The 26,720-nt window shown below is 34.4% G+C and overlaps 4 protein-coding genes across 10 annotated transcripts; 2 read left to right on the forward strand and 2 right to left on the reverse strand.

The window, feature by feature from the left end:
- The first annotated feature begins 1,538 nt into the window (after nucleotides 1-1,538).
- LOC136203064 (enhanced ethylene response protein 5) lies at nucleotides 1,539-5,127 on the forward strand. Its single transcript, XM_065994112.1, has 13 exons — nucleotides 1,539-1,893; nucleotides 1,982-2,118; nucleotides 2,208-2,301; nucleotides 2,407-2,496; nucleotides 2,629-2,694; nucleotides 2,903-2,992; nucleotides 3,118-3,174; nucleotides 3,260-3,321; nucleotides 3,832-3,919; nucleotides 4,112-4,188; nucleotides 4,286-4,360; nucleotides 4,451-4,556; nucleotides 4,666-5,127. Exons 1-13 carry the CDS (start codon nucleotides 1,726-1,728, stop codon nucleotides 4,795-4,797), a joined length of 1,242 nt encoding a protein of 413 aa, XP_065850184.1. The 5' UTR covers nucleotides 1,539-1,725; the 3' UTR covers nucleotides 4,798-5,127.
- Nucleotides 4,289-9,838, reverse strand: LOC136203063 (uncharacterized). 3 transcript variants are annotated; one of them, XM_065994110.1, is made up of 12 exons: nucleotides 9,705-9,838; nucleotides 9,573-9,629; nucleotides 9,445-9,496; nucleotides 9,288-9,361; nucleotides 9,075-9,205; nucleotides 7,233-7,356; nucleotides 7,001-7,113; nucleotides 6,622-6,894; nucleotides 5,871-6,542; nucleotides 5,684-5,770; nucleotides 5,493-5,563; nucleotides 4,289-4,425 (listed from the first exon to the last, which is right to left on the reverse strand). In XM_065994110.1, the coding sequence occupies exons 1-11, from the start codon at nucleotides 9,727-9,729 to the stop codon at nucleotides 5,498-5,500; spliced, it is 1,674 nt and encodes a 557-aa protein (XP_065850182.1). In that variant the 5' UTR covers nucleotides 9,730-9,838; the 3' UTR covers nucleotides 4,289-4,425; nucleotides 5,493-5,497. The 3 variants fall into 3 exon arrangements, with proteins under 3 accessions (XP_065850182.1, XP_065850181.1, XP_065850183.1); XM_065994109.1 differs by lacking the exon at nucleotides 4,289-4,425 and having other exon boundaries at nucleotides 5,380-5,563; XM_065994111.1 differs by lacking the exons at nucleotides 4,289-4,425; nucleotides 7,001-7,113; nucleotides 7,233-7,356 and having other exon boundaries at nucleotides 5,380-5,563.
- A 482-nt stretch (nucleotides 9,839-10,320) lies between these two features.
- Nucleotides 10,321-12,699, reverse strand: LOC136203003 (uncharacterized). The gene is made up of 2 exons (XM_065994031.1): nucleotides 12,316-12,699; nucleotides 10,321-10,904 (listed from the first exon to the last, which is right to left on the reverse strand). Exons 1-2 carry the CDS (start codon nucleotides 12,419-12,421, stop codon nucleotides 10,579-10,581), a joined length of 432 nt encoding a protein of 143 aa, XP_065850103.1. The 5' UTR covers nucleotides 12,422-12,699; the 3' UTR covers nucleotides 10,321-10,578.
- Nucleotides 12,700-15,940: 3,241 nt separating this feature from the next.
- LOC136204256 (probable serine/threonine-protein kinase PIX13) lies at nucleotides 15,941-19,258 on the forward strand. Of its 5 annotated transcripts, none has more exons than XM_065995481.1 (6): nucleotides 15,941-16,202; nucleotides 17,075-17,166; nucleotides 17,278-17,627; nucleotides 17,808-17,943; nucleotides 18,032-18,125; nucleotides 18,828-19,258. In XM_065995481.1, exons 1-6 carry the CDS (start codon nucleotides 16,174-16,176, stop codon nucleotides 18,997-18,999), a joined length of 873 nt encoding a protein of 290 aa, XP_065851553.1. In that variant the 5' UTR covers nucleotides 15,941-16,173; the 3' UTR covers nucleotides 19,000-19,258. The 5 variants fall into 5 exon arrangements, with proteins under 5 accessions (XP_065851553.1, XP_065851552.1, XP_065851554.1 ...); XM_065995480.1 differs by having other exon boundaries at nucleotides 15,942-16,202; nucleotides 16,999-17,166; XM_065995482.1 differs by having other exon boundaries at nucleotides 15,942-16,202; nucleotides 16,999-17,103.
- Nucleotides 19,259-26,720: the final 7,462 nt, after the last annotated feature.

A 26,720-nucleotide genomic window follows, 5' to 3' on the forward strand; every position in this document is an offset into this window, starting at 1 on the left:
TTCCTCAAATAATCTCCAAGATCACAAAATTATTTCCCATTATCAAGATTCCTCATAATCATCATAAGACCACAAATTCTAATGTTTCCTTCCATTAACTCCATCATTTATCCATATCCACATCACTGTAACAATTATTTATACATAACTCTTAGTACCTCTCAATTTCAACCTAGGTAATTCCATCACCATAATCCACAATAAAACTTCAAATATCATTCGTATCTTCCTAACAGACACCAAATCTCACTTTAATAAATTTAAATCACAATTGATTCCATCAATTGCATATATATCAATTATATTTCACCTATCTCCTAAGTATTGATTATGATCTTTCTATTTCACGCCCAATGCCGATTGGGGTCGTTTAGGGTCGGGTGTGACATTTAGGGTCCAAGGAAGAAGCACAAATTGAAGTAAGGATATTATTACCTAAAGTGAATGAAAGTATCTAGATCTGTAAATTGGATGAGAAGTATATCAAATATGTTAATGAGCCTTCTCAAATGGGCTAGATTGGTAATTAGCTCTAAAAAAATGGTAAAAAATCTTGATTTTGACATGTTATCAATGGCTAATGTAGATACATATTGAAAGGTTGAGAGAGTTTTACTTTATTTTATTTTAATCACATGCATGTGTAATCCATGTGCACAAAAGATAAATTTCATTTATGAGTCAGTAAGTTATGACGATAAACTATGAAAGAAAAAAATTTTAGGATTCTCCTGGGGTAATACTCCCGACCAATGCATTCACGACACATGCATATATAGTTTTTTTTATGGAAAGACACAAAGATCTATTTAAGGAAAATATTTATTTTTGACCTAATACACAAATAACCCCCTGAACTTGTCCAAATATTGCAACTGCCCCCCCCTCCTCCCCCAACTTTCAATTGTAACCCATCAAACTTGTCCAATTGTAAAACATAACCCAAAATTGGAATTTTTTTACCCCGTACTTGAAGCAACCGTAAAAACGTTTCTCCGGATTCGTATCACGCTATGAAATCTTCATTGGAGCTATTTCTCCACATAAACACCTTTCACCGTCATAATATCCCAAACTTTGAATCAAAAAATTACTAAAAAACGAATAGGAATAACAAAAAGAAGAAGAAGAAGAATGGATGATTTTTGATTTACCGTTAGATTGAAGAATAAGTTGAAGAATTGGGGATTTGGTCACTTAAGTACTGATTTTTTTTGGATCCAAAGATCTGATTATCACATTCCACAAGCGTTGCAGCTTTTGTATTTCACGTGTTTCTTCAATTGCAGTCCATGCCAGCAATTTTGGGTTATGTTTTACAATTGGACAAGTTTGAGGGGTTATGTTTTACAATTGGACAAGTTTGAAAGGTAAGTTGTTACAATTGAAAGTTGGAGAAGGGGGCAGTTGCAACATTTGGACAAGTTCATGGGTTATTTGTGTATTAGTCCTTTATTTTTTAAACAATTTAAGGAAAACATTTAAAAATCTATGTGGGCCGAAACTTCATACATGGACAGGACTACAGGAAAGACCAAGACACTCAGCTAGCTATCCAAATCCGATCTTTGTGCTTCAAATCAAGTTACGTTACGCTGATGGTTAGGTCGATCGACAAAACCTTTTCCGAATCCCAGAGATAACAGAATCGAAATTCATTATCTTGTTAACTTTCATACGAGCTATTTCATCACTTGGGTAACATTTGAGATCGATCACCCAAATATGGCTTACTTGAGCATGGGCGAGGCGCACCGACGAATCACAGACTATCTTAATCGCTTCTCCGACGCCGTTTACTCTCAAGACGGAGCTTCTCTCAAGTACCTTCTTTCTTTCACCTCTAACTCTCCCGCTCTTCTTTCCCTCGCTGACGCCCTCCACGTCTTTCAGGTCTCATTAAACTTCCTTTTTTGCTAATTACATCACTAATGTATTGTTTATCTTGATGAAATTAGATTGGTGGTTGTTGATTTTATAGGATGCTAATCGATTGATTAAGCAATCGGAGAAATACTCACAGTTTGGGGAACTAACTGCCCCGCTTTTTCGTTCTCTGCAAAGTTACAGGCTAGGGAACTTGGTCGATACTTATCCCGCCTACGAAAAAGCTGCGATGTATTTATATCTATACTCTTTCCATTTTTGTTATTAGCTCCTGTCAAGTTAAATTCCTTTTTTTACTGATTAGATTTTTTTTTGGATAGTGCTTTTCTTCAGGAGTTCCGAAATTGGGAATCAGCTTGGGCTTTGGACGCATTATATGTTGTTGCCTATGAAATTAGGGTTCTTGCAGAGAAGGTAGAGATTTTGATTGATATAATCCCGTAATATGTGCTTTTATTTGTATTTGCTTTTGGGGTTAGTTGAGTGAGGTTTAGCTGAAATTTTACTCTGACGTTGTAGGCTGATAAAGAGCTTGCTTTTAATGGGAAATCACCGGAAAAATTGAAGGCCGCTGGTTCATTCCTCATGAAAGTGTTTGGTGTTCTGGCTGTATGTTTATCGAATCTGCATTTTGATTTTTGTAGTTGCTTCCTTGGATCTGATGTAGAAAACAATGCATGTTAGGCAAATAGTTTACACTCCTTAGTTGCTATCTATCTAATGGTTTGTGTAAATTCACAGGTAAAGGGCCAAAAACGCGTTGGAGCATTATATGTGACTTGCCAATTGTTCAAAATCTACTTCAAGGTGATAATTTGTGCTCCTCTTTAATTGACATGTTGTAGAACGTTTCGTCATTGATTTGTAATATGCATTCAATTAATTGGTTCTGAAAAATGGACGACCATGTAATGTGGTGTGCATGGGCGAGGCTGGTTAGATGCAGTAGGATCATCCCTTGCAGTAATAAAGATCTTCCTGCGCCTGATTCGAATTCGTATGTCTTTGTTTTCAGCTTGGTACAGTTCATCTTTGTCGGAGTATAATAAGGAGTATTGAAACTGCTCGAATTTTCGATTTTGAAGAGTTCCCTAAAAGAGATAAGGTACACTGTAACAGCTTGATGTTAACAAATTACTAATATTTCTCATTAGAATTTAGTACTGTCTGTGTAACTATGGCATGTGAAAGGCTCGTAAAAGTTATAACTATTGCCTGTATTCATTACAGGTCACGTATATGTATTACACTGGCCGTTTGGAAGTTTTCAATGAAAACTTTCTTGCTGTAAGCACTGATTTCCTCTTACAAGTATAAAACTTGATACAATTTTCTGCTATCTTTAGCCATTGATTTTTTCGTGACCTCGCAGGCTGATCATAAGTTATCGTATGCCTTGAAGCATTGTGATCCCCGTAATGAAGCAAATATAAGGTTTGATTCAGGTGTGCTTACTGCATAATCATGTGTGCATCATATTTTGAATTTGGCTTCTTTGCAACAAATCCTTACTGGTGGTCTTGGGGGCAATTTTCCAAAATGATGCTTGTATCAGCATTTGGTTTCAAGTCAAATTACACCAAAATTATAATCTTGAGTAGAAAGTTACTTAAAAATGCAATTATGGAAATTCATGCATGAGTACTTCCCTGCTTACTGCATGTAGTATTACTAGTGTAAGTTACATTTAATTTGATAAAGCCATTGGAAAGTTGTACAACAGAGCTTACTGCAGAAAAGGTGAAAGGACACAGTATTCAAGTGAAATACTTGTTCCTGGAGGACTCGGCCTATATCTCCATAATTTGGAAATTGCAACTTCTTTTTGATTTTTTTTTTTTCTAATTTTACTATGCTTACTTGTTCTGCATCATCTTTTATGTAAATGTGATAGAAAAATGTTATAATATCTGGCTCACATCTTCTTTCTCATTGTTGGATCAGGATGATATTAAAATATTTGATACCTGTGAAGTTTTCGATTGGTATCTTGCCCACGGACCAGCTCCTGGAGAGACATAATCTAGCTGAGGTAAAACTGCCTGTCCAATTATTTGTCTTTCGCTTTGAAAATGAGAACTGTTAATCTCCTTGCACAGTCCATGGAAAATTTTGAAATTTGACATTTGGGTCATATACTCTTTAAATGTCTTACAAGCATTCATGGGTCTAGAACTTTGCATTTCATACCACCAATCTAACAAGCCTTGATTTAAATTGTCAGTACAAAAATGTTGTACAAGCTCTAAGAAGGGGTGATCTCCGACTTCTTCGACATGCCCTCCAAGAGAACGAAGACCAGTATGTTTGATTTTGTCTTTATGATGAGCTTGTGTAATGAGAATCAATGGTGTTAAGAGCTATGCCTGCTGAGCCATTCTGTTCTTTTTCCTCCCAGGTTTCTGAGATCAGGCGTATTTCTCGTTCTGGAGAAGCTAGAACTCCAAGTTTATCAAAGATTGTTAAAGAAAATGTAAGTTTGGCTCTACTTGTGGAGCTATTTCATCCGATGTTTCAATTATTAGATTGGAATGTTAACTGCAAAAATATGACAATGCATCAGTTACATCATCCAAAAACAAAGGGACCCAAGCAGAGCTCACCAGATAAAATTGGAAGTGATTATAAAAGCACTCAAGTGGCTTGAGATTGACATGGATACGGACGAGGTAGATATTTTTTTTCTTCTCGTATTGGTCATCAATCAAAGGGCTCTTATTGCTTTTTCTATCTTTGTTTCTAGATTATTATCTAATTGAATCTAATATTTATTGGTAGGTGGAATGTATTGTAGCCATATTGATATACAAGAACCTTGTGAAAGGATACTTTGCACACAAAAGCAGAGTGGTAGTACTGAGCAAGCAGGATCCTTTTCCCAAGTTGAATGGTAAACCTATTGATTCATAGAGGTGGAAGAACCACCATTCATATACTGCTAGCCGTTCGGACAGCACCAACGGGCACGATGATAGTTGCATGTTATAAGTTAGCCAGTTTTGCAGGCAGGCATTCTATTCTGCTTCGATAATTGTAAAAATTCGAGTGATTGATCTCATTTATAGGCTTTCTTGTTGTAACAATACAGAGCAGTCTGGATATAGACAACCGACATTTAGTTTTATTTGTGGGAACAACTACAACAATAACAACAAAGTCTTAGTCCCGAAATGATTTGGGGTCTGCTAACATGAACCATCATACGAAACCATGAAATCAGAAAAATATTCTTTTTAGAGATTTTTGGGAAATGCTTTTTGTATTCATTTTATTTTAGCAAAATTATCCTTTTTACTTTATTCCTTTCTCTATATTGTGGAAGGTATGCACATCTATTTATAAAATTATTCTTTAGCAAGATTCAATATTTTCTCGTTGAGATTGAGGCCCACGTTTAATATGCCAAAACCGTACAAAATCAATAATCATGCAACTACATAAGTACATAACTTGCCCATTAGAGAGGTTACAAATGGAGTAAATAAAAGAATATGAACAGAAAGAATCTCAAAAACTCATTCACATATAAGCTGTAATAAATGTATATTTGAATGATTACAAAACAATATAACCAACCATAAGATATTGCAAGGAGAGATGAGTACCTGGTTTAATTTCTCTTTCTAGTGAAGAAAACTAGTGTTGCAAACCCAAGCATGATCCCAACTCTCATCATCTAGGAAAAAGATTTAAAATGATTAAATAAATAAAAATTTCTGATTAAGTTTTTCTCTATTCTCCAATACGAGTCCTTCTATTATAATTTATGGTGCACAGAAGGGAGAAAAAGAAAAACCTTCCCAGCGGGTCGTCTACTACTTGCAGAATCCTCAGTTTTCGACTTTTCATGTCTTCCAGGAGCCTTACTATCATCTTCTTTCACCTGAACAAGCACATTATTATTACTTTGGTTAATACCAGTTTTGCATAAGCAAGCAAGGATTAAGTATAGCTTGCAACAATTCAGAGAAAATGAAAAATACCTCTTTCACATTCTCTGCTTCAGAGCTCATTTTTGTAGGTTTTCTCCTACCTTCTAAGTGAACTTCTCCCATTATATCCATTATTTCTTTTCCACCAGCTGTTATACACAAACGCTTTCCTCCGTCTGGGAAAATCCAGGCGCCATCGCATTCTGAGGAACAAGGTTCATCTGCTGAAGCTCCCTCACAGTTTTCATCTTGTAAATTGTTTACCTGAATTTCTTTTTTGTTTGTTTGTTTGAGTAAATTCTCACCAAAAACTCTTCTCCTAAGCAAGTTATGCTTATGTTTCTCGTGGACCATTTTTCTTGAAACAGAAGCCTTTTCACCTGTCAATGCTCTAGCAAAACCTTCAGAAGATTTTTTTTCTTCCTGTATGCCAACTTTATGTAAATATTTTGCTTTATCCTCCAAATTTACAGTTGTCCCTTTAGATCGATCGAGTCCAGTTGTTGACTCTTTCGAGTAATCTCTAGGGTGAACAAAACTAGTCTTAGGTTTCTCTTGTCTTTTTGTGATATGAATAGGATTCTTGACTCTTCCTGCAAGTTGTGCTACTTCTGTATTCTTTAAATCGACTCCATTTACGCCTATACTTCCTGAAGAAAGTTCAACTTCATTCTCACTCAACTCAGATTTTTCAGATGCTGGTCTTATTTTAGGTCTCATATCCTGCACAACAGAAGTTCTAATGATCATTTTGTAGAAAGAAAAAGAACTTTCTGCAATCAGGACTGTAGCATGAACGTACCTGATTTAGACTACTTTCAAAGGCACTTATCATATTTCTAATCTTGCTTGGACTTTTCTCCAACAAGTTCTGCTTATCTGCCTGAAGTTTTCGAGCAAGTACTGATCCAGAGCTTCTCAAAGATGAAGCTTCTTCTACAAAATTGGTTTCGGCAGGATCATTGATGGCAGTCCTCTCAACTAACCTACCATCGCTTGCTTCTTCTAAACCAACGCCAATTGTTCGCAACACAGTACTTGGAGATGAGGCATCTTTATATCTATCTGTATCGTTCTAAAAGAAATGGAACATCATTAGAAAATCCGAAAGGTACTACTTATATCTATCACATTGAACCAAACAGCAAAATGTTCATACGCAAAGTACTGTAATCCTTAACTGGGTTTGTTTCCTTCTTAGTAGAATTTTGAGTCTTGAAAAGAGTGAAGGTAGTAGTAGCTGACGGTAAAATAGCTTGAATCACTTCATTTCGAAGAAGGCTTTTATGTGAATCTTGGCAAGATGGAAGAATCCATTAATCAATAAAAAGCTTTCCTGATAAAGGTAATGCGAAACAACTATATATTTGTTCCTCTTATATTGTAGCTTTTAGTCGTTAGGCAAGATCGAACCTGAGACCTCTTGATTGGTCAGCAAAGAAGATGCGCTATAACTACGAATCATAGTGGAATGTTTTGGACTTGTAACTTCGCTGTTGAGAAGTTCATCATATTTCTTCTTCAATGCTGATTCTCGCTGCAAACAAATATGACTATATGTGTTGTTAAACAGAAGCTCAAAGACTGTGAAAGACACAAAATAAGAAGAATATGCTCTGAGCTTCTTTTGAGATGTCAATTCTCATGTATATAAGAGACAGACTAACATCTTGCCAATTGGTTACCCTGGGAAAAATACTGGTATAATACCACATTCCACGTTTCAACATGAGTCACACCATTTGCGGTGGTATACAGAAGGAAACCTCCAACGCCACTGCAGCATGTTCCAGTAGAAATTAAGGTGGAGCAGGTACCACAAGAATTAGCCAATCACACAGAAACCTTAGATCAACTGAAATTCAATCTCGCAAAAGCACAACAGGTAATGAAGGAGGCAAATAAGCATAGGAGAGATGTGTCCTTTGCAAAAGGGGATTGAGTGTATTTAAAGTTGAGGCCTCACACACAAAAGTCAGTAGCAAGGGGTAAAAATAAAAAATTGGCAGCTCGTTTTTAAGGGCCATTCCAGGTGCTGAATCACATTGGTCAAGTCGCTTATGTCTACAACTTCCTGCACGTTCAAAGGTACATCCGGTTTCTCATGTATCCATGCCGAAACTCCCCATTCCGTGGAACCCTCACTACTAGAAGGATTTGAAGTAGAATTGGCTGATTCAATTCAACTGGAAAGAGTCTTGGTGACACAAAAGTTAACCAGAAATGATGAAGAAATTAATCAGTGGCAAGTGAACTGGACAAGCAAGGGTGTGGAAGAAGCAACATGGGAGGACAAAATCAGCATCAGGGCTCCGTTCCTCTTTTCAGTCTTGAAGACGAGACTGCTCCTCCACAGGGCGGCAATGTTAGCCATGGGATCACAGACTCCAGGAACAAGGACCAAGCAACACATAGGCAATAAGTCGCTTGAGGGTAAGGGATGTAAGTAGTCTGCTAGTGTTTGGGGTATTAAATAAGGGCAGTGTGTTGTCTTTAGGGACAGTAGGTTTATTTTCCTATTTTGGATGGGGCAGAGTCCCTGGGTAGTATTTGCCATAGTTGGCTTGCACTCTTTCCCAGTGTCATGGAACCAATGGAACTATAGCTAAAGCCCAGTTCATATTAATATATTGGTTCCATACATGCTATTAGAGCCTCTTTGACCAAGTGATCAAGGGTTCGATTCTTGGCAACTGGTCAAGGGTTCGATTCTTGGCAACTGTATTTGTTGATTTAATTTCAACGCATGGTAAGATGGGCCAGTGTTATTCACGCTTCAAGCCCAGTTGGCATTCGCGTGCGGGGCTGTTTCAGATATCAATATGAATTGTCCCTTTAACTATCAGCTTAAGCTTTTAATTCAATTGGTTCAGTGACACCTAATTATTGTTCTCACTGTTTAATTGCCTTATATATAATATTAAATCATTTTGTCTGGTTCCTAGTGATTGCATATCTCAGGCTAGAATAAGTTGTTTTCTATTGTTCTTGATCTTTTTCTATCACAAGCTTCTTATCATTAACCATGTATGCTAATTTTCCAACTAATCTTTCCTTTAAATACAAATCATTATATATATAACTCACATTTCATTACATCCTACCAAATATGCACTTATTGCTTTCATATCATAACTCCAAGAAAGAAAGTTTTAGAACAACTGAAATTGTTTTTAAGAGAGAAGCTCTGCAATCTAGTACGCTAAAAGGGCTTCAAAAAAATGAAATTAAGTAACTAGGAAGGAGAAACAGTACCATGATACGAATACGGTGGCGATCTGCTTCACTGAGGATAAACTGCAACTTCATATGCACATGGCCGCCTCCTTCTAAAGGAAATAAATCGTCCCAAATGCCTTTTTCGATCACCAACTTGGTCTCAATAACTTCCATTGAACACAATCAACAATAATCAGCCTCACAGGTTAAATGGAGTCAAAACGGAAATGCAAACCAATTACGTCAAACCTGAATGTGCTATCTCTTTTCCTTCAGCATTCTGAAGTATAACAATCAAGTTATCTCGTACACTTATTAGTGGACTGTAACAAAATTCACATTGTTAAACAGATAGCAGAGAAGAATCTAGACTGTAAAGAGAAAGCAAGGTTCAGAGAATCATTACAAAGAGAAGTCTCCCTTGTCAAAAGTCTGGTACTCTTTTTTACCCATGGAAACTGCATTACGAAATATTAAAATCTTTTCTTGAAGATAAAATGTAAAAAGTTAAAAAAAGAGGTAGCAGTTGCATACTATTTAAGGAGATTTCTGAAAGAAAAGACGATTGCTGAGGAGGCAGGAATTCCAGAACTGGAGAGAAACAAAATAAGCAACAAAGTAACTGGAAAATATGAATTATGGCTAAGAAGTAAAAAAATTTAGTACCTGAAACTTGGATGGTTCCTGGCATTTGTGCTGGAAGTAAGCTGAAAATTATTTGAAATTAATTGAAAACAGAGCTTGATCTGAACTGGAAAATAGATTGATTGACTTGGAGTAAGTGTGGGTGCAGGTGCAAGTGCAACTGAGACTATTGGATGGAAAACTGAGGCTGTGGTTGGAGTTGAACAATTTCTGGTGGGGACCACACACCCTCCTTCATTACTTTTATTAACCACCTCAGCAGGTTTCCATTTTTGTCCTATGTATAAATAGCTAAACTCACTAACATCTTCCTATGCGCTCCTAATCAAAAGCTTCAAACTTGGACAAATTTCCAGAAGAAAATACAGAGAGAGAAGAGGGGGAAAAACTGAAAACCGTTCTAGAGAAAGCCAAACTTCAACATTCCAAACTCAGCACAAAACCATTCATAAGCCAACAAAGTGACAATGAGTAAATATTGCAAAATAATGTTTACATCAGCTCCACTGAGGCTCAAAAAAATTAATTTTGTGGCCAAATGTATGCTGTAAAAAAATCAAGGTACATAAAAAGAAGCATCTTTCATCTTTAACAGTTGCAGCCAATAGATGCCAATCAGTTTCTGCTGCCTGCCCCATAAAAGAAGAATCTTTAATCTATGGCACAACTCAAGGTTTTACATAGATGTAATTAAAGAGCATGTAAATGAAGTTTGCTGTTCCATTCGGTAAGCAGTGGAAGCAATCCATTTTATGGAGGCAAAATTTCATTTTACAGGTAGTAACTAAGTAATCTTTATCAACGTACAGTCAATTCATATGAATAATTTTTTAGAATCTCTATCTCAAAATTCGTCAGCACCAAATCCTTCTAAACTAGTTTCCAGTTACAACATTCAAAGCTTTGGAGTAGTATCTGTCCGTATGAATTGTTTGAGGATGGCTTTGTCTTCATCTATTCTCTTCTTCTCCTCAGGATCATTGGGTTTAACTTTTCTTTTCTCTTCCAACATCCACTTGAAAAGTTCAAGCTGCTGATCTTCAGGTATGGGCTTCTTTACTTTCAGTATAGTTGGAGGTGGTGGGGATGAAATCTCAGGATCCGGAAGTGTAAAATCCGATAAATCTTCTTCAGGGGCTTTGCTTTCTTCCACATCTTTTTTGGCACTTCTGTTATTACGAACATTCATATTTTTCTGGCTTCGTATCACAAACATATAAGCTGCAAAGATTAGAAAACAGTCCAGTTAAACATCTGTCAAGTTCTTGGTCAATACACTTTAAATGTATAGGGTGGATAATTGATACATTGAAAACAAATGATGGAACATTGACATATATACGGTGATCTCTAAATATTGAAAACATAATTGTGGATTTCAAATACATGACATGGAAAAAGAGAACTGGTGATTTTCTTCAATATGTCCCAGTTTATAACTCTGCTTCGATAAATTGTAGTTTGCATCCGTTAGAGAACAGAAACAAACACATAAAGCTGGCTATGATACAGTTAGTCAACAAGAAGGCAACCTGGCAAATTGTTTAGTACTTGACATGTCAGGATGGGTATACCAGCATGAAGTGCAGAAACCCATTCATAACAGAGTAACCGACAGAGACCTAGTACTACGAAACTACGAAAACAACCTCATGCACTATAACCTCCTTAGTCATCCCCAACAGGAAGAGGAAAAAATGGTAAAACGGTTAGCATCATGATTAACGTGCAAACCCATTGTTAAATTTTTCATGCTATGCAATGAGTAATGGTAAACGTTGTTGTCGTGTGACCAAGAGGTCACGGGTTCGAGTCTTAGGAGCGGCCTCTTGCCAAATAAATTGGCAGGGGAAGGCTTGCCCCCAGTACACCCTTGTGGTGGGACCCCTCCCCGGACCCTCGCTCAGCGGGGACGCGTAATGCGACCGGGCCGCCCTTTTTTTTTTTTTTTATGCAATGAGTAACATAAACGAAAACACATAGTAACTTGTCCCCTTGAAATGCAAGAACAATTGCACCAGTTCCTTCATAACTCAATTTTCACAAATCCTTATTGATTGTTCAGCATAACTCAAATTGGAACACACAATTTTTAGCTACTTCACTTACAAAAACCCAGATTCTAGAGCAAATTTTTTATCCATATGAACTTGGACTCAGTAGTATAGTATCCAAATCAACAATAAAAGAATAACAAGAACCTAGATGCAGTATAAGATAATTGATAGGAAACAAGCATCTCATGAGACCAGAACCCAGTTTCAAATAAACAATTGCATTTAAAGAAGAGATAATCATTAAGATAAAATCTTTTATTAGTCTAACACCATTGAAAGGCATTTCCTAAACACCACATTGTCCACAAACATAATATGCTGTTTCTATGCAGATAGAGAAAGAAGACAAATTCAAATTAGAAAGAATAGAAAATCAAGAAAAATCTTTCCCAGATGATGCTTCCAAGTCCAATTAAAACAACAGCCCAAGTTCAATACATCAAACACATTATTGGCAAAACTCAAAACCCAAACCCTAGAACGCTAAACCACTCTGTAATTAGGTCAAAAACAAAATTGAAGATTAAAACGCAGAAAATGTGAAGATACGGGAAAACAAATGGGATGGTACGAACCTGCAAGGCCAAGATTAGAGATTAAGAAAAATCGCCAAAAGGGCTGGAGACGCTTAATTTTGGATTTCTTGGAAGCCAAATCTGATTGATATTCATTTGGCTCCATTTTGATGAAATGCCTCAAATTTCGTATAAAGATAGCTACTTCAAACCCAAACTTGCACGCGGGGGTTCCCTCAAAGGAATTACTTTCGGCGCCATTTTATTCCCTGCAGTTCATTGTGCTGATCTTCTACTTTCTTGTTCGTTGTTTGAGAGCCGATAAACAATACAATGCAAATTTATATAATCAAAGAAACGATTGCCATTTTTGTGCTTCTCTTTGGTAAATTTTATGGAAATTTATGGTCTTGACTTGTTTTTCGTTTTCTTTTCCGGTCTCAAAAATTTCTATCTATTTCTCGGTTATATGTTGGGTTCTTTAGCTTATTATTGTTTGCTCTTGGGCTCGGCCCATGTATACCATTCAAAAGTGGGGAAATTACATGATATGCCACCTTCTGAGGGGCATTTACTATCTAACTTATATATTATTTTTAAATTTTAAGTTATAATCTTCACTATTAATTATAATTTTTTTATTAATATTTAGTAGATAAATTTTAGATATTTTTAATTTATTAAATAATTAAATCTCAACAGTTAATTTTATAATTAATTATTGAAATGCATTAAATTTAAATGTTCAAGTTGAAACTCAACTTGAGAGGTTTCAAATTCACACTTTCTTTTTCTTTACTTTCTATTTCCTAAATATCCTAAATATCGTTTTTCTTTTTAGTATTTTTTTTTTATAGAAGCTGGGACGATACTGTAACACAGGGGGGAAACGGAAAAACAAAGTAACAAAATAAAATAACAAAAAACAAACAACGAATAAATCAGCAAAATCTAAAGTGACCAACATTACAGATAACATCAAAAAGCAGTGAGTGACAGAAGTGCAGAGCCGGTTGCCACCACGTATTGCCGGAGGAGGAGGAGACGCCGAAGCGGGGTAAAGCATCAGCAACCCGATTACCCTCTCTGTAGATATGGGTAATCATGACGGACATCTACGAGCACTGTTGTATTCATATTATACCATTTGACGTTTTCTTACCATATACATAGGTGAAACTAGGGGGGCTAGATGGGGTTGGAGTCCCGACTAGCACTTGGAATTTAGTTTAAACTAGAATTGAATCCGTGCAATGCAAGGGATATGCTATAATTTTCCAATGTATAAATAATACTTATACGATCATTTTATATTAACCCATATGTCATGCATACTCATTGTGTTTTTGTTTAATATAGTTATAAATAACCAACAAAAAAAAACTGTATGAAACTGTTTCAACTTATCGACAGACTTGTTTCGAATGTCCAATATGACAGTTAAATAACATTTAAATCAATATTTTCAAAATTTTAATAATATAAGGCTAAAATTGATCTTTCTTAGGTGTAAAATTATACGTTCATATAAACATCATGAAATAAAAAAATGTCTATATACCATTTACAAAAACTTTCTCAACTTCTCAAGTGAGAATTAATTAAAAGAATGATGGGAATATAACAACATGAACTTATTGGTTTTCGGTGCATCATAGCTCAAAAATTAAGAGCATGAAAGAATCTCTAAAAAAACGTTAAGAGTAATGAGAAATACATGTCCAATAAATTCAAATTTTGAATCTAAAAGCTTGGACATTGTTCATCAAGTTGAGGAAAGCAAATAAATTTCTACACCTAAATAACATAATAGAAATTTTATATAATTAGGACGTAGTAGATTAAATTCATTCAAATATAGCCCTGTAAATCTTTGGATTGCTTAAAACATCTCACATGCATTAAAAAAAATAAGAGCAGCAATTACTGAAAGAGATAACGCAAACTTACCCAAATTAGAATTCAAATCCTTTAATAAGGAAATAACTAAACAGGTAACAAAAAAACCAAACTAAACATCAAAACTACTCTACTTGACGGCATGAAAGTATGGATTAGGAAAACACAAAATGTAAATAAATAAAGAAACAATAATTTAATTAAAAAAACAGAAATAGTTTGAAGAAATCAGGGAAATCCAAAACTAAACATTCCATTAAAACTCACAATGAAATCTAAACAGGGAAACTTACATCGAACCAGAATAATAAAAAAACTCAACATTCCATTATATAGACACTTGTTTTCTGAGATCATTTAATTTCCTGATCTGTCTGAGTGGCTTTGTCTACTGGATAAAATCATAAATAAGCAATTAGAGATACTATCATTTTACATTTATTGTGTTAACCGCTACTAATATTCATATATCTGTACAGTTTGATTTTACGAAGGAATCTGAAATTTAGAACAACGGTTGGAAAATCTTCAATACGAACCTGCATTATGATTTCAATCTGTAATTCCTTACGAATAGTTCAAGGACCACATCACACACCGTGTCCGCATAAAAGGGTAAGAGATTGGCTTACAGACCCCATCAAAAGACGCTAGAATTCAGTGACCGAAGACATGAAATGCGCATTAAGTAATAGAGAATTAAAGAATTGTGAATTGGGAAGGAAAAGGGTTAGAAGTGCCTTACTAAATCCAGCCAAAGATCCCAGAAAATGGAGACCTGAAAAGATCATGCATACGGGGTTTTGTCAGTAATCAAATACATAATCTCATTAACTTATGACAGAATTGAAGAAGAAACAGAAGAAGTAAGAAAGTAATTTTTTTTGTTTGTTTGTAATTGTGCCTCGGCTGATTTTATTGAAAATGATTGTTTCAATTGCTACCTTCAATTTCTGGATTTGAAGGAGAAGGACTGCTCGCTGGAATAGAAGTAGGAATGCAAAGATATTGCTGTATAGTTGGGTTTATATCCACCACACTAAAACATCCAGGAAATCGTACAAATCCATTCCTGCAAAAGAAACAAAAATTGAAAAAAGGACATAGAGAAAAGATGGCAAGTGCTATGCATAATGGCTGCCTTGAATTCTTGTATTTGTTTTATTGAGAGGATTATCAGTGTGGGAAGGACATTGGGAAGGAGGTTTTGAAATTGGGAGAGTGAGTAATTGGATAAAGCATTAGGATGATTCATCAGTAGTTTTTGTCTTTCCCAACTACAACCTTTCCTGATAAACACATCTTGAAAAAGAAAAACCAGAAAAACCCATCTGAATTCAATCTCAAATGGCAAATTTCACCAGCAAAAAAAAAAGATTTAGGCTAGAATTAGGGTGGATACTGGAGATGCAGGAGAGATTCAAACTCACCAACAATCAAATTATAACCCAAAAGAAGTACAATCATAATTTTTAGGAGAGGAGATGGAAGCAGTTGATATTAGAAGAGGGGAAGCAATTTTAGAACGGCTACAAGAAAACAGCTACTTAGCGACCGAAATTAGCGACTACGTGAAATTCAGTCGCTAAATTGCGACTGCTGTAGTCGCTAGTTGCTTTATGTAGTCGCAAAAAGTAGCGGATCACTTAATGCCCATGTTACCACGTGTATTTTCATTTAGCACTGCACTCGACCTAAGATATAAATTAATAAAAAAAAACTAAAATATAAATTAAAGAAAAACTAAAAAAGAAAAAATAAATATAAATATGACATTAGAAAAGGAAAACCCTAAATTCTTTCTATTCTCGACCTAGCCCCTCTCCTCTCTTCTTTGCGCTTTGCGCTCTGAACTCGACCTAAGCCCCCTCTTCTCTCTGCTCTGCTCTGCTCTCCGACCTCAGCCACTCTCCTTTCTTCTTGCCCGACTAATCTTTCTCCTTTCAGACATCTGACCTGATCCATCTCCCTTCTTTACGGCTTCCTTCTCCGATTAACTCTAACTGAGCATCGTGGAGCATGCGACATTTAGCCTTCTTTTCATTAAGGTAGCAATCCTTTAGTGCCCTAGAAATTTCAGTCTTCATTTTGTGTGATTGCAGATACTTATTAGGATGTTAATCATTGTGGATTTTAATGATTTGCTAATTAATTGTATTTGTGTTGCGTTTTGTCTCTTAAATGATTTCCTAGTTTCAAGCGCAATTGTGGTTTTATCTTGGGAATATTGAACTTTTGAACTTGAAATTGTTGTTATGTTAATCCTTTCCTTTACCCATGAAATAGGTAATTAATTATATTCACTAATGCAGCTAATTTCATTGATAAAACTAATGCTGCTAATTTCATTGATAAACTGCGTCTGGTTCGAATTAGCATTTTCTAAATTCCTAAAGTTATTGTTGCCAATATGCCTTAACATAAGACATAAGAGATATTATTTTGTTCATTTTGACCTTAAGAAATTTGTATGCGGGGACTAGATACCATGGTTGGTGTTGAATTTAGCTATCTGATGGACAGAAGCAGAGAAGAGAAAAATTGGAGTTATTCCGAAAATATGACACAAAATAGTTACTAATCCAATTAGATTGACTTCATTATGACAGTAATTTTTTTTAAAATTGAGTTAATGTTGACTCGTTTGACACAAACTCACTAATAGACACACAAACTGGATAATCGCCACCTCTAAAGTGTAACTTTCTGTGTGTGTTACTCCGAATTCAATTTCTTTCTACTTGTCTGGTTTCCTCCTTTAAACTCTCTCTCATTGGATTGCTTGCAAAAACCATAATCATCCTTGTTAGATTTCTTATACTTGTTTCCAATGAGACCCACTAGAGGTTTCAAGAGAAGTAAAAAAGCAGAGAAAAATGCTGACCAGAGTGTGTTGTCTGCTGATTTGTCCTCTCTCCAGCCTCAGCCTCTGCCTCGCCAGCCTTAGAGGTGTGGATTTATTATTTATCAAGGCCAGCTTTGTGAAATTACATTATGTGAAATATATGGCTGGTATGGGGATCTTTACACTGAGAAGAATGTTGCTATCAAACAACCTTGATGAGTGCCTCTCTTTCTCTCTCTATTAGTAATCAAACTCTGAATGATGTAAACTATATGCAGGAATATCTCAAACAACAGCATCTTCAAGAAGCAGCAAAACAGGAACTTCTCAGGGTAGCAACATCTCTGGAAACAGCCTTTTTTCCGGGGGAAGTGGGGATGATCACTCTCCCTTTCCAAATGGCTTGATCTTACCCACTCCCAACTTGAGAATTTTCTCCTTCGTAGAACTCAGAGCTGCCACCAGGAATTTCAGGTCTGATACTGTGCTTGGCGAGGGAGGTTTCGGTAAAGTCTTCAAGGGTTGGCTCGATGACAAGACCACTGGAAAGCCTGGAACTGGAACTGGAACTGTAATTGCTGTTAAGAAGTTAAATTCTGAGAGCTTGCAAGGCTTTGAAGAATGGCAGGTAACTCTAACTCCAAAGGACTTTCATTATTGGCTACATTTGTTAGGAAAATAGGGAAATTAGAATAGCAAGTCATTGAAATGTGTGTATCTTCAATCAGGTCAGTACTTTTGGGTTATCATAATCACATTTGAGATTATTTTATACATCTTTAATTTCAAATCTGGTGGTTTATTGCAGTCGGAGATCAATTTCCTGGGAAGGCTTTCTCATCCGAACCTTGTAAGGCTGATAGGATACTATTGCGAGGAGAAGGAGCTTCTCCTTGTTTATGAATTCATGCAAAAGGGAAGTTTGGAAAACCATCTATTTGGAAGTAAGAACCCGATTAATATATTCTCTTCTGCAACTTCCTATAGATATACATTCTGATTATGCATTACTACGCATTTCAATCGATTCAGGGGGTTCAACCGTTCAGCCACTTCCATGGGAAACACGGATCAAAGTTGCTATAGGAGCAGCCCGAGGCCTGGCTTTCTTACACACATCAGACAAGCAAGTTATTTATAGAGATTTTAAGGCCTCAAAACATACTGCTTGATGGGGTGGCTGCCTACACTTCTTTAAAAAGAGCAATCTGTCCTTTCAGGAAACAATTTGATCTATCTGCTAGGGCTTTTACCTTGCATGATTTCCTTTAAGACAAACTCCACCGTGTTGTAGATTTCAACATGTTCACTCCCTTTATCAATCCAATGATGCCTATAACATATCATAAATTTCGTATGCAAAATCTTTACAAAATTACAAAATTTCGTATGCTTTCTGGTGTTCTTTCAGTAGAAAGATATGTTTAACTTCTAGTGAGTAGGGGAATTATTTATCTGGGTTAGTTTACCTTTACATCTAAGTTCAAACATTATCGGAGTTGTCAAATGTAGTTGAGGTTGCTATTTAAGCATTGCTCTGTTTCTTTGAATTTTATACTCGTTAATTGGTCTTAAAAGCTTCTATTTCAACACATTCTGGTCAGTTTTTACGCTTTTTGTGTTATGTTGATACTGGGATTCATAGTCATTTATCATGTTCCAATTTTGGTTGCTTATTGTTTTTATCCGGAGATCAGATAACAGATTGTCCGCACTTTAGGAAAATTGATGATTTCAACTTTGAATTATTATTATGAATTTTTGTGTGTTCAACTGTGGCTTTATAAAGCTTTATAAGCTTTTAATTATGTGGTTCCTTGTTTAATAGGGCTGTTGTCATTGTTGCTGCTTGTTTCTCTTCTTGCGATCAGTTCAATGCAGACAGAACCAATTTATTAGCTGCTGTCAGAATTATGATGGCCGGTATCCTAGAAAGTGAAAGACGAGCGATTGACAGAAGTTGGAGATACAAGAGCGATTATACAGACAAGTTAATGTAGCTCTTTGATATATTTTGACATAACTTTATAGGTTAACCTTTTTATTAGACCTGGCAATTGTCGTGTTTCGTGTCAAAATCGTGTTATCTCATATTTATGTTCCATATGGTTTTATATGTTATAAATGTTAGAAAAATGACTTTCGTGTCAATCGTGTCGTGTCAGTCGGGTTGGCTCTGTTTTCGTGTTTTCGTGTCAGAAATTGCCACCTCTACTTTTTATGATATAGAATTTTGACGTCACATATTAGGTTAATCTAGATTATGATATCTTGAGTTATATTATATATTTTGATACATTTAAGCATCATATATTAATTCTTTGTAAATAGATTTCTAGTTTTCATGAATATTGTTTATTGTATGTTGCGGTTAATTTATTGTGAAGGTTAAAATGTTTATAATTGTATTTAATAATCCTAATTGTAATTATAATTACTATCATATATAAAATTTATAAATTACAATTAAATAAATAAATTGTCGAGCACATTACGATGAGATTTGCCATCCAACCAATAAAATCAGCAGCAAAATGTTTCTAAATTACCGACAAATGTTCCGTCGGTAAACCGACCAGATAATGGGTAGATCTAGCCAATTAGCGACTGCTTTTTGGTCGCAAATTTAGTCGGTAAAAGTTGGACCACTCAGCGACTAAATGGAACAGTCGGTAAAGTCTGCGACTATTGCCAAAAATAGTCGGCGTTTCTCCAGCGACTTACCGACCGAATGATTTTGGTCGGTAAACCGATAATTTCAGTCGTAAACTGCTTTAGCTACCGCATCAGCTACCAAAATTGCGGTAGCTAACTAGCAGTTTTCTTGTAGTGGTAATGAGAAGCAGTTGAGGAAGTGGGGAGAAGAATAGTTGAGGGTAATATGTATAGAAGAAAATAATTAATTTCCTAAAATATTCTCGAGAAATCTGTGAAAAATACACGTCAGCTTTGATACTCTAATTTAATGAAACATCAACAATATTTTCTACAAATTTAGTATATATATATATATAGATAATTTTCAAACCTCCTTGTTGAGGAGTGAATGAAAGGAAAAGGAGATACTATAGGGTGGTAATTATCGGGCCAGTGTCATAGTCGTATGTGTCAATTATCGGATTCGTGTGAAATGAATTAACACTAACCCAACTCAATTTTTTTCTGTGTCATAATCATATCAACCTAATTGAGTTAATGTCAATTATGTATTGTGTCACATATAATTTTTCTATATATCCATATTAATAGCAATATTTATAAACCTAAGAGGATATAATAATATTTTTTAATATTTTATATCATTTTTGGATTAACATGTTATCCAAAAGTCCGCTAATACCATGTTTGGTTTGTGTAACATGTAATTTTACTATCTCTATTGAGGATTAGATGTCAAAATCTAGAAGGTTGGAGTTGTGTTTCTAAGTAACAATTGGAATTTTACTACCTTTATTAATTAAACTAACAAGTAAAAACATGAGAGAATATTATAATAATTGTAAATATTTATATAATTTTCAAATAAGTAGGTCAACCTAATCCAACCAAAAAATTTATGTACGAGTGTCAACCCAAACATGACAATATTAAACTAAACCCAAACATTATAATTCTAAATCAATTTCGTTTCGTATAATCAATCATGTGTAGTTTTTCCATCCTTACGTTGCTATTAGGAAGAATAGGTACAATTAGAGTTTGAAGATAAAAATGATGAAGTTTTAATATTATTAATTTAAAAATAAATATTTGATGAAGTGACACTATTTCATTAAGTTGAAACTCATTTGGATTCCAGTTCTGTCACTGCTCATATCTATATATAATATAAAACAGTAACGATAAAGCTAAGTCACTTCCTCCTTTTTTAATGATAAAAAATATAATATCATATATATAATATTTTAATTTTAATTATATTATTATATTTATCTATAAAAATACTATTTTATCCGTACTATATCTAAGAGTTCTACAGAATTTAAATTAGTCCCTAAAATCTCTCTAATTCTCTGCATATCTGTATATAATATAAAACAGTAATGATGGAGCTGAGATGTCACTTTCTCTTTTTTTACTGATAAAAAATATAATATGATATATAATATATTAATTTTAATTATATTATTATATTTATCTATAAAAAGATTATTTTATCCATACTATATCTAAGAGTACTACAGAATTTAAATTAATCCCTAAAATCTCTCTAATTCTCTGCATATCTATATATAATATAAAATAGTAACAATGGAGCTAAGATGTCACTTCCTCCTTTTTAGTGATAAAAAATATAATATAATATATTAATATTAATTATATTATTATATTTATCTATAAAAAGATTATTTTATCCGTACTATATCTAACAGTTCTACATAATTTAAATTAATCCCTAAAATCTCTCTAATTCTCTGCATATCTATATATAATATAAAACATTAACGATGAAACTAATGTGTCACTTCCTCATTTTTTAGTGATAAAAAATATAATATATGGTTATGGAATGAGATAGGTAAAAATTGTGAAGATTAGTGTGTTAATTAAAAGATGTGGTACCAAATTGAGTTTTTGGTTTTAGGTGTGACACATTTGTATTTAATTTGCATTATTAATTGATTATCTAACACTATAAAACAAAGTCATTTGCATAGCAAATTATGCAATTGAGTATATTAAAAAATAATAAAGTCTTTAACTATTTTTTTTTAAGTTTGTATTCTTCTTATATGAAATAAAAGTTAGTATATATTTTTATTGTTATTGTCATCTACCTCCAACAAAGTGGTATCAAACCCCATATTGTGAGAGTTTAGTCTATCACAATATAATTAAATTGAGTGTTTGAGAGGAGAACCTAGAAAAATAACATACAATTTCAATATCTCATTGCATTACCTTCAGCTTACAAAAACTAATTATATAGTTGGTGTATTCGAATGAAGGCCTTACTTGGATGCAAGATGTTTGAGACATAGTAAAAAAAAAGCTATGTAGTTCTTGTAGACGAGTCACGAGTATCTTCGACGGACAAAGATAGTATAAAAAAATCACACAAATAATCAAAAGGCTTTTACTCTTATCCACCAAGACTTGGATGAATCCAACACTCAATTCGTAAGAGGTAGAGGCCAAGGATGTGGAAAAGGAAACTAGAGACCGAATGAAGGACGCGACAAATCCAATATTCAATGTTATAACTACTCTAAGTACAATCATTATACATCATGATGTTGGAGACCTCCTAAGTAGGTGGAGGAAAATATAACAATAGCAACATGAGAAATAACATGCACAATGTTACTTAGATAGTTGTGAAAATAACATATGATAACTTGAAAATGCAACAAGTAATCATTTATGTGGAGATAAAAGATGTTTGTGGAGCTCAATGAATCTATTAGTGGTAATATTGTATTTGGAGATTTCTCAAAGGTTCTCATCACATGTAAAGGAACCATTCTTATTCAGCTAGAAAGTGGCATTCGTCGGTTTATAAATAATGTTTATTATATTCCAAACATGAAAAAAAATATTTTGAGTTTTAGACAACTACTAGAGAAAATCATGAAGTTTATTGGTGGACCTAAAATTTGTCATGTTGAACGAGAAAAATGAGTTGATTGTTAGAGTGTCAATGTCAAAGAAAATAATCTTCATCATTAATATCCAGACAGACGTTGCAAAATATTTGAAAGCTTGTGTGAAGAGCTCCATTTAGCTTTAACATCTAAGGTATGGGCATCCCAACTTTAGAGGGCCAAAGTTTTTGGGTTAGAAGAAGATGGTAAGTGGCTTATGTTGAGCGATTTCCGCAAGTGCACGGTTTCGCTTGTAGTAATAAAAAGATATCGATCCCACAGGAAACGTTTTTCAACAAAAACTTATTTATGTGTAGTTTAAATATGACTTAAGGTTTATAAAAAAATAGATAATCGTTATTTGAAATTGGTTTTGAGATTGATTGAATAAGAATTAGGTTAGAATATGTAGAATGTTAGAAATCAATTCTGTTTTGAATATGAATTACAAAACAGAAATGTTTAGTGTTTAAAATACGAGAATAATTGTATTCGTTTGCATTAAGCAAAGAAAACAACTTTAAACTTTGTATAAATTATAAAAGTGTAATAACGTAAACTATTTCAATTAAAGGGCTTTGAACCGCAGACAATCCTCCTACGGTCGGGTTAGATTGCTACCTTAACCAAATTAATTCTCAAAGAATCAATTTGCCTAAGTGTTCAATAAAGTTTCCTTGTAAAGATATTGAATTTAACTACGTTTTAATGAAAACACCAGAACTCACTTCGGATCAGTTACAAAAGTGCTACATAAAATTATATTGAATTGCATGAACTTTATTAGGTGAAGTGTGAATTTGATACAAGTTTACAGAGAATGAAAAGCATGGAAGCATTCAAAATGACATGAGAGTTCCAGGTCGTCAATCCTTTCCTCAAACCTCGTTAGAGTTTGTCAGGCTCCGGGGTCGAATCCGCTACTTAATTTTCTCGCTGAATCTTCGAAATAGAGATGGTTCTTCTACTACCAAAATGTAAACTAGTTTGAACAGATCTTAATCTAAATCTAAATGCTAATGTGTTTGTAATTAGTTGATAAACAATGTGTGTACATCATATCGTTTTTACAAAATCGAACTTCTAATTCTGAATCGTTCTTGACTCAGAATTTCTGCATAAATTCGGTACTAAATCTTAACTCTTAATCATTATATCTTCAACTTTGAATCTGCTCTTTATTTATAAATGTTGAAGAGTCATGTCTAGGGGACGTGTCTGCTGCGAAGAGACGTTTCTATCCAATCGAACGAACGCGTTTCTTTGAAATCGAACATGTGTATATGTAGGAAAATAGACAAGCCTAGGCATAGCGGAATAATAAAATTTTATCTATTTCCCTTTTCCAAGATCTGTTAATTGTTATTTCATATAAAGAGGGATAGAAAGTAATACCTTTATCGAAGAACTATCTACCGTTGCAAACGAAGTGCCCACAACTTGTTATTATCAACTCATGAACCACGAACGTTTGATTCAACACAAAACAAAACTAATCAGTCATCAACCTTTAATAAATAGCAATCGCAATGATTGCCTCTAACAGAAATCGATACGAGATCAAAGAGAGAGTAATAAATAAAGTAAATTAGCCGAGACGACGACGGAACAATTCCTTCTCCTCTTTTACTGTGTGGGTCGAAAGTATGGGGTTAGGGAGTCTATTTATAAACTTCTCAAAACCCTAATCCCAGATGTGTTAGGTAATTAAATAATTGGAATCTTATTCGGAATAGGATTCCTAATTAGATAATTAAATAAACACTTTACTATTATCTAAATAATAACTAATTATATCTAGATAATTATTATTAATCAAATTAATAATTAATTAATGTTAGGGATAATTAATTAGAGTTTCAATCACATAAAACTTCTAATTAATATTATCAGATAATCTTTTAATTTAATTCATAACCATAATCAAATTATGATTATTAATCAAATTAATTTATCCCCTAATTAATATATATAAATTTCGGCCCCTATATTGTGTCTCACTAATTACATTTTCGTCCTTCGATTCCAAGTTCCATATGCGACTCATTAGGTTCTTTATTGCCACTAGCCGTATATATCCTTTGAAATTATTCATCACGATTAATTCCAACATATATATAACGGAATACCGTCACGAGCTGTTACTAGCATAGCCTATGATATTCCCCTAGAGCAATTAAGAAGTCAGGTTGATAACTGACGTTAACCTTTATGTATTAGGTACAGTATAATACGATCCTTCATCAACTATATCCTGTCAGTCAATTCCTTATAACCATGGAATGCGTCAAGGTTACATATAACGAAGAGTCTGGTTTTACTTGTACAGGTTGAATTCACTCTGAAAAGATAAGTTAAGTGAAATGTTCATTTCTACTCTTAACTGTATCACCTTGCAAGGATTTCAGTCAATTCACCACAAGCGGCCATTTGGATATATCTCCCACTTACCGGGAGTGACGAATGCTCAATCTGACATTAACTATTCTGCAATTACTTTGTGTGATACCCAACCCTGCTCTCATACACCCTAGGCTCTCACCTATTGGATCGTGCTCGCACAGAATCAAAGTATCAGACTCCATAATCCAGAATCACTAATTAACGAATGTTTGAGTCTGAGGATTAGTTATACCTACTAATACCAATGAGATGAACAGTTGACACATTAGTTAAATATATCCATTCTGTTATCTCAAGTCGGGTCCCAATCCTAATGAACTCCTTCACCGGATCCATGTAACTGTATAGATATCCGAATATCTAAAGCTTGTGAGATCAGCTTTCTGTCTCGATAGAAAACACTGTTACATGCAAGTCTCAACAGTAATATGCCAACCCCTATAACATATCACTTGACTTGGGTTTACTTTAAGTCTATTGGTCTATTATAAAGTACAGTCTCACTTCATGCTTGTATGAACACTTTATAACTACTTAAATAAACTTAGGGTTACTTTCTTTATGAAAGATTCTTGCCTTTATATATAGTTTCATTTTAATGCTATATATCTGATTAATCAAATGATCAAATAAACAATTTATTCATTAATATTAATATCCTAAAACAATTATCTTTAGGACACTAAACTCCAACAGTACATTGTATCGACAGGAAATCTGATGTTACCGAGAGTTGGAAACCTCAGCCGAGATTAGGGGGAAGTTTTTGGTCTTCAAAAACGGAGGAGAAAGAGACCTGGAGGACGCGTGTCGCGATCGAGAATAGGGAATCTCGGTCGCGACACAGGAGTTTTTCCTGTCTCCGACTTTTTTTCCCGTCTTCGTTTCGGTGCGTTTGATTTTCTTCGTCTTTGACTCTTTTCGTAGGGTTTTTTCTTCGTTTTTGATCCATTTTTGCTCCTATTTGGATTTTACCAAATATTTAGGTACCTTGCATGAAAGAAACATATTCGGATGTAAAAGTACTCTAAATAGATATAAACAGCACAAATTCGTAACAAAACTAATGTAAATATTGATGATATTTTAGGTATATTTTGGGTTTAACAGCTTGCATCTCATTGATCAACCACATCAATTATGTGAAGGATGTCTCAATGGAAAATAATTCAGAACCATTTTTCATAGAAGTCCATGTCAAGAGCAATGGTGCCACTTCAGCTTATTCATGCATATATGTGTGCGGACCAATGACTATAATGTCCTTAGATAAAATAAATATTTTCTACTATCTATTGACGATTATAGTAGAAAAATATGAGTGTATTTGTTTGAAGGAACAATCAGAAGTCTTTAGAGCGTTCAAGAAATTCAAAGCGCTTGTGGAAAAATAAAGTGGCCAATTCATTAAAGAGCTAAGATCTCACAAAAGCAGTGAATTCATGTCTAACTCATTTAAGAAATTTTATGAAGAACATGGATTTCGTCATTTTCTTTCAGTCTCGAGATCACCTCAACAAAATGGTGTCATCGAAAGGAAGAACTAGTGCTTAACATGGTGAGAAGCATGCTAAGAAGCAAAAAAATAAAATAAAATCCAAAGGAGTTATGGGAAGACTAGTAGATTAAATAGTCTACCTTTTGAATCGATTTCCAACAGGAAGTGTTTGAGATCAAATGCCTCAAGAAGCATGGAGCGGAAAAAGCCAAGTATTTCTCATTTGCACATTTTT

This window comes from Euphorbia lathyris, chromosome 8 (assembly GCF_963576675.1).
Source record: "Euphorbia lathyris chromosome 8, ddEupLath1.1, whole genome shotgun sequence".
Taxonomy (NCBI): Eukaryota; Viridiplantae; Streptophyta; class Magnoliopsida; order Malpighiales; family Euphorbiaceae; genus Euphorbia; species Euphorbia lathyris.

What these genes read in the sequence shown, in the direction of transcription:
- LOC136203064 (XM_065994112.1), top strand. Translation starts at nt 1,726, where the DNA reads ATGGCTTACTTGAGCATGGGCGAGGCGCACCGACGAATCACAGACTAT. An exon ending in TTAGGGTTCTTGCAGAGAAG is followed by an intron (nt 2,302 to 2,406) that starts GTAGAGATTTTG and finishes CTGACGTTGTAG; the next exon opens with GCTGATAAAGAGCTTGCTTT. An exon ending in AGTTCCCTAAAAGAGATAAG is followed by an intron (nt 2,993 to 3,117) that starts GTACACTGTAAC and finishes TATTCATTACAG; the next exon opens with GTCACGTATATGTATTACAC.
- LOC136203063 (XM_065994110.1), bottom strand. Translation starts at nt 9,729, where the DNA reads ATGCCAGGAACCATCCAAGTTTCAG. An exon ending in GACAAGGGAGACTTCTCTTT is followed by an intron (nt 9,362 to 9,444) that starts GTAATGATTCTC and finishes ATTTTGTTACAG; the next exon opens with TCCACTAATAAGTGTACGAG. An exon ending in AAGCAGAGAATGTGAAAGAG is followed by an intron (nt 5,771 to 5,870) that starts GTATTTTTCATT and finishes GTGCTTGTTCAG; the next exon opens with GTGAAAGAAGATGATAGTAA.
- LOC136203003 (XM_065994031.1), bottom strand. Translation starts at nt 12,421, where the DNA reads ATGGAGCCAAATGAATATCAATCAGATTTGGCTTCCAAGAAATCCAAA. An exon ending in CTCTAATCTTGGCCTTGCAG is followed by an intron (nt 10,905 to 12,315) that starts GTTCGTACCATC and finishes TAATCTTTGCAG; the next exon opens with CTTATATGTTTGTGATACGA.
- LOC136204256 (XM_065995480.1), top strand. Translation starts at nt 17,031, where the DNA reads ATGCTGACCAGAGTGTGTTGTCTGCTGATTTGTCCTCTCTCCAGCCTC. An exon ending in AAGGCTTTGAAGAATGGCAG is followed by an intron (nt 17,628 to 17,807) that starts GTAACTCTAACT and finishes GGTTTATTGCAG; the next exon opens with TCGGAGATCAATTTCCTGGG. An exon ending in GGAAAACCATCTATTTGGAA is followed by an intron (nt 17,944 to 18,031) that starts GTAAGAACCCGA and finishes CAATCGATTCAG; the next exon opens with GGGGTTCAACCGTTCAGCCA.